This window comes from Nothoprocta perdicaria, unplaced genomic scaffold (assembly GCF_003342845.1).
Source record: "Nothoprocta perdicaria isolate Ctin4 unplaced genomic scaffold, notPer1 scaffold_45, whole genome shotgun sequence".
Lineage (NCBI taxonomy): Eukaryota > Metazoa > Chordata > Aves > Tinamiformes > Tinamidae > Nothoprocta > Nothoprocta perdicaria.
The window spans coordinates 555090-565829 of NW_020455699.1; the positions used below are offsets into that span (position 1 = coordinate 555090).

Here is a 10740-nt window from a genome sequence, read left to right on the forward strand (position 1 = left end):
TTCACTCTTTTCTGTCTCTTCCTGTCCATCCCAAGCTATAGCCAGTCCTTTATCTCACTAACCTCTGGAGTTTACTCTGAGAATTTCAACTTCTGTTAGTTAGGGCCTAAGACCTTTTCTGGTGATAAAATGTGTAATAATATGATTTCCCAATGTGTCCAAGTGCGCTTCATGATACATCCACAATAAGAAGCGCCAGAATTGCTGCCATGTGCATTCTGTCTTTAATCTTACAAAAATAAATGCTGAAGCCATTGAGACTGAAATGAAAAGTTCAGTTTCCTAAAGTACAGCAACATGTTATCCTCTTCATCATGCAGAAGGTACTGAAGACCTCTCTGCTACTAATTAATATGGAAAAAGCTTGAGAGAAAGAAGGCAAAACCTTCATGAATATGAAGACAATCTAGGAGAGTTTCTGCAATATGCCATTAAACTCCCAAATTTTACATGGCCTGTTTCTCAGAGTTGGCTCCAAGAACAACATTGTACTCCATGATCTAGTTGTCACCAGTAGGACTTTCAGTAGCTTTACCAAAAGCTTTGTTCATCAAATTTAAGTCACAGGCAAAGGAAATAATTAATTCTTTTCTGGACTACTTTTCACTGAATCCACTGCAAAATACCTAAAATAACATGAATGTTTCAGCTCGGTGGTTAGTTGCAGCCGCAGCTGGACAAGACCATTGTCCAGTTTTTCTCAGGTTTTCGGATGAAGTTCTCATCCATTCTCTCTGGAAGAATGTCATCACTACATTGAAAATTATTATTTCCTTATACGTCGGGTGCTTTGTATATAATGCAGTGATAGCTAAAGAATATCTAGCACTATGATTGCCTCCCAATCATATTTATACCCCATGTGATACAGAAGTGTTCTTCCTGCACTGGAAAAATTTTCATTATGTCTTTTGATCCATCTATGAGTCTGTTTCTATTGCATTTTTTTTTTCTAGGTTCTCTTCATTTCAATACCATAACAGAAGTGGGAGCTACAGCTGAATTCCAGAATCAAAAACATGGAAGTTTAAGTTAGTGGTTGTACAGACTCTTTCCTGACAGCACAGAATTTCTCTACAGAATATACCCCCAAGGCTTTGCATAATCTAATTCTTGCTATCTGTCTTGGTGGAACTTCCTAAAAGATCAGTTGAGATCACAGTCTTTTTGGAACAGACAGGTGTCATGCAGATATGGAATAAAGTAAATATTTTTTATGGTGTTGTCAGTCAGCTTTTGGTCCTGCAGTGTCACAAAGAGTATCATTTTGAGAAATTGTTCTGACCATTCTTTCCTTTCTTCCTCTTTTTTAGGCGCTAGCCTGCTTCCCAGGAGGTTCAGGAACCTTTTGCTCTATGCCTCTTGGGGAAAGGGTACATTTTCAGAGTTATTCCATCTATCTCCTTTATTTTTGAGTCCATTTCACATCCTCTCAAAACATTTCCAGTTTTTCCCGTGTGTTAACTTAATTCTCTGTTCTTTTGAAGTTTAACATTATGCTTACATTAGTCAAATAGCTTAGTCAAATTATTAGTCAAATAGAATATCCAGTATACTTGAAGGAAAACAATATAAAGTTCTTGTCCTAAGCTGTCACCTGGAAAGTGCCAAAGGTGTGCTCGGCACTTTATAAGGTCATCTTTTTGTCAGATGCTGAGGATGAAATGCGATGGTGTGATCTCTATTTGTGATTGACTGTAAAAAGCAGGAGATGACAGTGTCCTAATTCTATTTTAAAGTAATTACGTTTGTGTATATATATATATAACAACTGTCCCCCAAATACTGTGCTAATGTTGAGCTGTGCACACGACATTTTTTCCATTGATTTCAAAGAATATATTTTTAGTTTTGAAGTCTAAACCCATACTTTGTGTAGGATCAAGACCTATTCTTTTTTCCACAAAATTGGTTTCTTCATCTGGAGGACAGACTTCTTCAATGTGACTGATGTTCTCATAAGACTTTGTAGATAAAAATTGTGAAGGAGGTGCCAGTTGCCACTATATGTTAATTGTTTCTACCATTTATTCTTGACTAAATCCCCAAATATCCTCATTGAATTAACGCCGAGTAAAACCCAAATAAGGTTTTTGATATATTTTTATGCATTTTAAAGTGGAGAGTCCTCTACCAGACAAATAGTGCTTTCTGTTATATTATTGTTTACTTCATTGCATTCCTGATTCGTTCTTATATATAGAATAGCTGACCCATTTTCATAATGTCCTAAAGGACATACCACTTCTGTAGACTTCTCTTTGGCAGATGCATTCAAGAGTGAAGGTTCTGTGCTGTAAGTTAAATGCTATTTGAGGACTTCTTGACTGCATATACACTTACAAGTTTGGACCATATAAATGTGTACAGAAATGTTTTGAAACAAGCCAGATCTGCTTATTATTCCAACTTAATTGCTGAACGGGCAGGCTGCCCTACTCTCTTGTAACTTTTTATTGCAGGGAAGCTGTCTAATCTGGCTCTTCCTCCATCAACAGAACTTTGTGAACTGTTCACGTCCCTCTTTGAGAACAAAATTAAGATCTTTGGGAGTCAGCTGCCCTCTAACGAAGCTGCCAACACTAACAATTCTAACTCCAAATCCTGAGTCTGTCACAATTCTCAAGCTACAAATACTTTTGGCATTTTATGCTCTAACACCTCAGTTTTATGCTCTAACACTATTATGTTTTGCCAAATCTTTGGTCTAAATAGTTACAGTTTTTCTTGGTTCTCTAATCCCGCTGGATTCTCACATTGTTAATCTTTCTTTGATGGTGGAAGATGTCTTAATAATGCCATAAAGTAAAACAATTATCAGTCCAGTTTTTAAGGAAAAGAAGTCTGTTACCAATAGAAGATTAGAAGATTCAATGTTTTCCTATCTAATATTCAATCTTTTTTTTTTCCTTAGTGTACGTAACACATTGCAACTGTGGCAATATCTTTCAAAGCAAGATCTTCTGGCATCCTCTCAGGCTGGATCCTGTCCTCTGCGCTGTGCAACAACACTCCTAAGAGTTTATTTTGATCCTCATACCCTGGCTGATGATGAATTTTTTGCTGCTGCTGCTTGACCTCGCTATATCCCTTGACATTATTTTGATCATAATACAATATTAGGTCTCTTGGCAACACAGATTGATTTAGCTTTTGTTTTCATTGAGATCTAATATGCACATAGTCATTCTGCTTTTCTTTTTCCCTCTCACACATATATTCACAGGCACACACATTCAAGAATATCTTTTAAATAGCATAGCACAAAGTAGGCAAATAGGAGTACTTTGAAGATTAAWAAACCAATGGTTTTGACCAATGTGTAGATTAATTCACCGTACTTCAGTTAATACATGTAATATCTAGAACTTAGACAACTTTTCATCTGAAGGTGTAAAAGCTTTTTGTGGAGGTGTGTAAGAACCATTGTCTCTACAGAGAGGCTAGTTACAGAAGGGGAAATTGGTCTGTTGCATGATTTGGGACAGAAGTTGAGCTGGGATTAGAAACTGATTTACTGGTTTATGACCAAAGGGGTATCATTACTGAAGTTTCATGGCTTTTCATCATTCCTGTCTCAGCATTTTTATCTGACATTGTTTTGTGCTCACTGTTCAGGAAATAAATATGATTATGTCTTAAGTCCCGTTTCTTTTAGCCTCTGTTTGTCTCAGGGATAATCTTGTCTATTCTTCACAAAACGTTCACTTCTAGGCCGTTTTATTTGTACAGCCTAACCAACTAGATGTTCATTTGCCCTAGTACAGCCTAATGATACACAGCCTGGCAGATCTTCTTAGCTATTCTGTTGTTAAATCACTCTATTTCTCAGTTCTGTGTCTATTAGCACCAGTGTTTTGCTCAGCAATTCTTAAAAAGCGAAACTGAGATCTGTAAAACTAAATCACAAGCTGTTGGTTCCAGAGAAGAATTGCAGCTAGTTTCCTTATTTGCATTACTTCATTGATGATTTTTAGACTGCTCAACGTATTCCTGCCTCATAAATCAAATGTGCTTTTTTAGTATCTTTTATCTTGTAGACTCCTAATAGGTAGTCTTCTCAGTCTTTTTGGTTACATTTAGAATTAGTCGGAATTGTGTTTCTTGAAAAGACTGCCAAAATACTGATTCATTCCTCTTTGTAGATTAGATTATTTAAATGCTTTATATAATCAAGTACTCTTAATGTCAACATCAATTCTCCAGAATATTTTGAAATTATCCGGGATATTCCAACAGGAGATCTGACTTTCCTCAAGTAGAAAGTGAAATCACAAAAGAGGAGACATTCCCTTCCAGTCTTTCAGGGTTAGAAAAATGAAATCTTAATTCCATTCTTTTTGGGTCATTGTTTCCTGGAGGGTGTTTTTTTTTTTTTTTTTTTTTTTTTAAGAAAAAGTCATGCAACTAGAAGAATGTATGAAATATTAGTAGTGTACGTAACCACAAATGTATTTGACATGAGTGAAGTAACTGAGCAATCAAAGTATAGAGTGAGATGATTTTTTCAACTGATATTGCATGGGAAAATGCTTAAAAGATGGCTTTTAAGTGACTGCACTTAATAGAGAGTTGTATGTTTCATTGTCCCTTAGATTTTCTATATTTTTTGTGGAGCTTCAATACAGCTGGTCCTGAAAATCTAACATAGGTTCTCAAAGTAAAGCTGCTTTTTTTCTGATCACACCATATCACAGATAGTAAAGATTAAAGAATCGGAGGTTAGCTAATAAATCTACTTATATAAATGGAAAACTATCTAGTTCGTTCTCACACAGCTGTGTTGATTCTGCACAACTACCAGGAATTAGAAGTGGTAAAAATATATTTTAATCACAGAAAAACAAAAGAAAGAAAAACAACTATGACTCAGTGTACACCAGGAATAAATCTATTAGAAGGTGCTATTTTTACATAGTCACTTTGGTGACCACAGTCACAATTGGTTCTTAAACGGATGAAATTGTACTATTTTAGTGCAAAAGCTTTAAGATTTTTTTTTCAGTATAGTGTGAAACTTTTAATTGAATAAGCTGAAATTAAGTCAACCTGACAATAATGAGACCCTTTTTTTATGGTGACTCTTACATACTTTTTCAAGCAGGTAGGTGGCTACATTTAATTAATCTTTTTGTCACAGATGTTCAATGCCATGTGTGAAATGGAAGTATGTTCCAAATATCTCATGGATACAAAAACAGATCTAATAAATGCAAAGTAACTGTTTTATTACTATCTGTTTTATGAAGAGCCCATAGACATTGGATTCAATTTTGAAATTCTTTTAAGTCCACATCTGTAGATTTTGACAGAAGTTCCACATTTGGGGTAACTGTTCTGATTTTGGCCTAATCGTTCTGCAAATCAAATTCAAATTGTATCAGGGAATACTATTTTGCCTATACACACATAGGTACATAATTTCCCTTTTTGAAAAACTCTTTTTAAAAAAAATATTACTGAAAACATTCATTGAGGATACTTAGTGGAAGAGGCACTGTGGAATCTTTGTGTCCTTAAATGTTGCCTTGCTCAAGGCTTAACAAAGCTTGTCTTATATATCTATGGAAAACCTGAATTCTCTCACCAAAATTGAGAGGTTCTGAAGTTACTATGAGTGCAGGCAGGGTTGTTTTTTCCTTTTGTGCATGATTAAGAAAAGTAAAAACAGTGATGAATATATGCAAAGTAATGATAATTGTCATTTCTTCAAGTTGTGTGGTTTTAGCCAAGGAATCATTTTGCCTCCAAGTCACTATTCTGAAGAACTGCTGCAGTCCTCTGTTGTAACAGAAATCTGTATTAAAATTGTCTTAATGTGTTCCGCTAATGTATGTGATCAAAGTGTGCAAGTTCTCAGYATTTCCTAGCAGAGTTACAGAGTTTCCTTGTGCTTTATGTTGCAATAGTACCTCAGTTCTGTAAAGCACTTGTTTTTGAAAACCCAAAAGAGAAGCGTTCAGAAAAAAACTGCCACCTGTAAGTTTTCTCTTTCYTGAGACTTACTTCAGGATGTGAAGCCATAAAAAGGATGCTTTTCTGGCTTCCCTTGTGTCTGCTCAGCTCTTTTGCCTCTGTCTTCACCTGCACTGGTCTTCAATGGTTGTTTCCCAACTATGAACAGCTCTTGAGAGGTTCCACGAAGAGCCAGATGACACAGTGATTTCAAGCCCATGGAAATTTCAGGAAGAAGGCATTCTGAAAGGTGCATGTCAGGGTTGTTCTGGGAAAGGGAAGATCAACAGGATAGGGGAGCAGAGTCAGGAATGTACCTGTCACACCTCCTCTAGATGTAACTGGAATCTGCTGTTCAAGAACAGGAAGGATGGCAGCCTGACATCAGGTTTCATTTCTTACTGGAATAAGTCTAAACTTAAAAAAAAAATGCAAGTTAAATTCAGATGGCTAGGACAGGTCGTGATTTAGATTAGTTCAGATCTATATCAGTTCTATATTATGAGTCAGTTTGTTGCATTCCTATAATGAAGCGTGCTTGAACCCTGAGCTTAATATGAAATATTAAATTTCCTCAACAGCAATGTTCTTACATATTCGGTATTGCTTAGGGAGTTTTACTTTAAGTAGTGCTGTTGTATTGCAGCATGTGGCATATTTTAAAAATCTGTGTAGGAATCGAGTAGACAGGAAATTGTTCTGAATTGAAAGTCAGAGGACAGCGAGGTAATTGACTTGCCTGGCATGAATTAAAAGTCTTTTCTAATAGAGGAACAAGAGTTTTCATATCAAAAGTAGTGATAAGCATTCCAGAATGTTACGAATCCTTTTCACATGAATAGTGTAGTAACCCATCTGTATTTTAAAACTATAGTTTGGTGTTGCAGGTCTGAAAAGAAGAAACACAAGTAAAGTTTAATATGACTTGGGGAAAAAAAACCACCTCTATAAACTGGCCCTGGTTGCCATTTAAAGTCTTGATCATATTAGCATCTGGGCTTTGACTTTTTGATAATCCCTGGAAATATAAGTGCAAGAGAATTTTTTTTTTTCAAAATTCTAAACTGTAAAGGCCCTAGTGGAGGCAATAGCTCCTACCAGAAACTCTGCAACAAAAATAATGTGTGATTAATTAGCTTAAAATAGAGTAGCGAATAAGCACATTTTCAAGATCAGTGCTAAGCACATTCTGCATGGTAGATCTTTTCCAGAGAAAGAAATCTTAAAATTTGTCCCTAATGTGCTCATATGGAGTGCAGAGGTCAATTTACAAGTTCCTCATGAACTGATGTTTTTCTTTAAGTGTGGCCAAATGATGAAAATAAGAAACTCTGGTTCCTTATTACTAACATGTTCTCATATAAATGACAATGTATGTGTAAACTGTATGTACCTGTTCTAGATGCACTTTCTCATACTGTAAATTAGGTACCCTAATTAAAAACTTCAGAAGAATAGAAAAAATAAATTCTTATTTRTTTATTATAAAAACATGTATCTTATAAGAATACTGCAAAATCAAATTTTGTAGTTTACATGCAGGAAGGCTTTTTCTCTGTGCTGTAGTGTAGGATACTCCTGAAGTAGGATACTCTCACTTAAGAAAAGCAGTAATGGTAATCCTTTCGGGATTAACTGGGAAGAGATATCCACTCATTTTGCTGGAGAACTGTTTACTTACAAGAAGTGAGGTGTGGGAGGAACAGAATTCCAAAGCTGGCTCTTGGCTTTGGGGAGGAACTGAAGTGCAGTGAATGTGGCAGTGGCTGCAGGTAATAAATCACGTATGTAGACTGGACATCCTTGGTAAGGGAGCGTGGTTGAGCCTGTGACTCCAATGAGCTCTAGAATTAAGATGTTAGGTTTGTCCTTGCTGTCTATCCTTGTGTTTTCTCTATAAATACCACAAGGGAGGGTAATTCATTGTATTTTGGAGAATTTTCCCGTCTTTCATACCCTAAATCTCAAGTTTACAATAGTATACTCTTCGAACAAAGCAGGAGAGAGCAGGGCTCCTGCAACTTGCAAGGGTCAGGAGCACCCAACAGCTGSTAGGTGACTGTCTAGAAAAGCAGTGTGCTGATCTCAGTGTACGAAGTCTTTCCTTCCAGTCCAAAATTTCTTCTTTTTAAACCCAGGAAGCAGTACTTACTGTTAACTTGTATTTGCAGCTAACCTGCCCTAGCCAAAATGTGGAATAACCTGCAAAATCATCTATATCTGAGAGCTCTGGGTTTCAGTTTGTTTGTTTTTCTTTGTTTGTTTGTTGTTTTTCTYCCCTGCCTGTTCACCTGGATGGAGGTGAACTTGGATGGAGGTGAACAGCCTTTTTGGTTTTGGCTTCCTTGCTGTCGGTGACTCTCTCTGGAAGATGCTGTGAAGTAAGCCCTGCTGTAACAGGGTGCCTACTGGAACCCCATTGCTCTCTGCTGAAAAGCCAGTTGATTTATCTGTGCTATGTATTATTCTTTGAACAACTGTATTTCTGGACATACACCCTGGACTTGAGTTTCCATCAACTTAAAGTTCTAGATAAAGTTACAAGAAATACTCACTAATGCAAAGAACTGAATATATGATAAAGCATCATAAAAGGAATTGAACCAAAGTAGTGGTTGTGGAGTAGTAAGAACTATTCTGCAGGTTTTTAATTTCTTAAATTGTGCATTAGCTATTTCTGCTTTGTTTTATGTCCTGTTCAGTTTAATTTATTTATATAAGGGAATTGGTCACTTGTTAGTATTTATTTCTATTTCCATAGCAGCCCCAAATTCTGTTTGGCTGACCAGGCGTTTTCCACCCTAAGCTTTACACAGCCATTCTGAGTTCAGACGTGCACACTGGACATAGATCAACAAAAAGATTACAGCTCACAGTTTCCTTGCAGGGTTAGTTGTTCAGTCCACCGCACACATTTTCTCTTCCAAAAGCGCCATTCCCCCCTCCCAGAGACCTTGTCGACACATGGAATTTTACCAAAATAGCTATTCTTGAATAATGATATCAGAATGAGCACTTGTGTTGTGGAATTTGGCTTATTGGAGTAAGTCCCATATATGGGCTTATTCTGAATAAGCTATTCCACTTTACACTAGCGGTTCTGTGCAACTTCGTAGTGTAGATAAGAAGAAGCAAAGATGACCTACCTGCAGGAGTGCACCAAAACCAGGGAATGTTACCAAAGCAGATATTTAAAACATGTACGTGCAGCCTTTTGTGACATGGGACATGAAGCAGAGGGAGACGAGGTGCCTGCCTTGAAGGCAACTTTGGTCACCAGGGATGTCAGTCTTTTTTCTTTCACTGTCAACAAATTCACTGGTGACTCATGAAAATATCAAAGTGTGAACCTAGAAAAAACAAGTAGAAAATTGTCCTTTGTGAAGAAGCAGTTATTAAACGGGAAATCTGAATTGTAGGGATTTTCAGCCAGAAAATCAGTGAGTTGTGATTTAAGCTCTAAGCTAAAACAGAATAAATAAATAAATAAAATTCYACACTTTTCATGGTAAAACGATGGCGTTGTCATGAGACAATACCAACTGTACCAACTCCCGAATACCAACTATTGAAATGTTACTGCTCTAGAGTTTTGTCCAGACCTTATCATTCTAGTGTCATATGCTAACAATCATATTTAATAGGTTCCGTATTTAAGAGGGCTATTTATAGCTAAACCAGAGGAAAACTTTCTAGACTGTGTTTTGCTATTTGAAGTAGCTCCTYGGTGCTCGAGCATTCAAAATGTCTTTGTCTTGGGAAGCCTGATGTTAAATACTTGCTGCAAAGGAGGCCTGCTCTTCAGAGCATTCCTTTCTGTCAAGTCTGAAACTCAGGTGGGTGAGAGGCCTATGGAAATAAGCACTTAGCAATGCGCAAATCCAGGAATTATTAATGATGCTTAAGGATACCAATATTTTTAGTCTTGTAATGATCTACAGATTAGATTTTAAATTGTGTGGTCCTATCCGGACAATCTTCCTACATAATATTAGGTCTTTGATAAAAAAAAAAAAAAAAAAAGCCCCCCAAACAAAGCCTAGTTTTGAATATTTAACCTCTCAACTACATGAGAATATTTTCAGAGGGAATGTGAGTGAAAGGAGGAATGAAATTAACCCCAAACTGGCATGTTTTAATTCAACTTTATTTGTTCCCTGATGTATTTTATTTTGTCTTTACAACTGTGTAATTCCTTTTCTTCTCCCACTCACCTTGCTGGGAGCAGAGCTGGTTTTGTTAATGGACATAAATATTTGAATCTGCTCTTGGGGCATTTGGTGGCTTGGGGAATTCTGCAATGGGCTGTAGAGCACTTAGCCCAAGGGTCGCTGGTTCACATCCGTATCGGGTTGGTCATTACTGCTCTGATTGGCACCTGCTTGGTGCAAATCACTTAGCTGTGGCACCCAGCACGGTGCTGAGCTTGGTACTCAGCTCCATGCCCAGCTCCACGCCCAACTCAGGGCCCAACTTCATGTCCAGCTCCATATCCTGCTTTGTACACGGCTCTGTATCCAGCTCCATGCCCAGCTCYRCACTCAGCCCTGTGCCCAGTTCCATGCCTGGCTCTGTATCCAGACCCATGCCCAGCTTTGTGCCTGACTATGTATGTATGCAGCTCCATGCCCGGCTTTCCATGCCCAGCTGCATACCCAGCTCTGTATCCAGCCCCGTGCCCAGCTCCATACCCAGCTCCATGCCCAACTCTGTGCCCAGCTCTGCGCCCAGCTCCGTATCCAGCTCTATGCCCAGCTCTGCATGCAGCTCCATGCCCAGCTCCAT

General features: G+C 37.6%; 1 protein-coding gene across 1 annotated transcript in view; it reads right to left on the reverse strand.

Moving 5' to 3' along the window:
- The window catches only part of PPIC (peptidylprolyl isomerase C), a 30371-nt gene extending 19631 nt beyond the window's left edge, over positions 1-10740 (reverse strand). Inside the window, exons 1-2 of the mRNA XM_026046580.1 lie at positions 10611-10740; positions 10389-10526 (exon numbers count right to left, since the gene is read on the reverse strand). Coding sequence (XP_025902365.1) covers positions 10389-10526; positions 10611-10740 — 268 coding nt within the window. The remainder of the gene's footprint in view (positions 1-10388; positions 10527-10610) is intronic.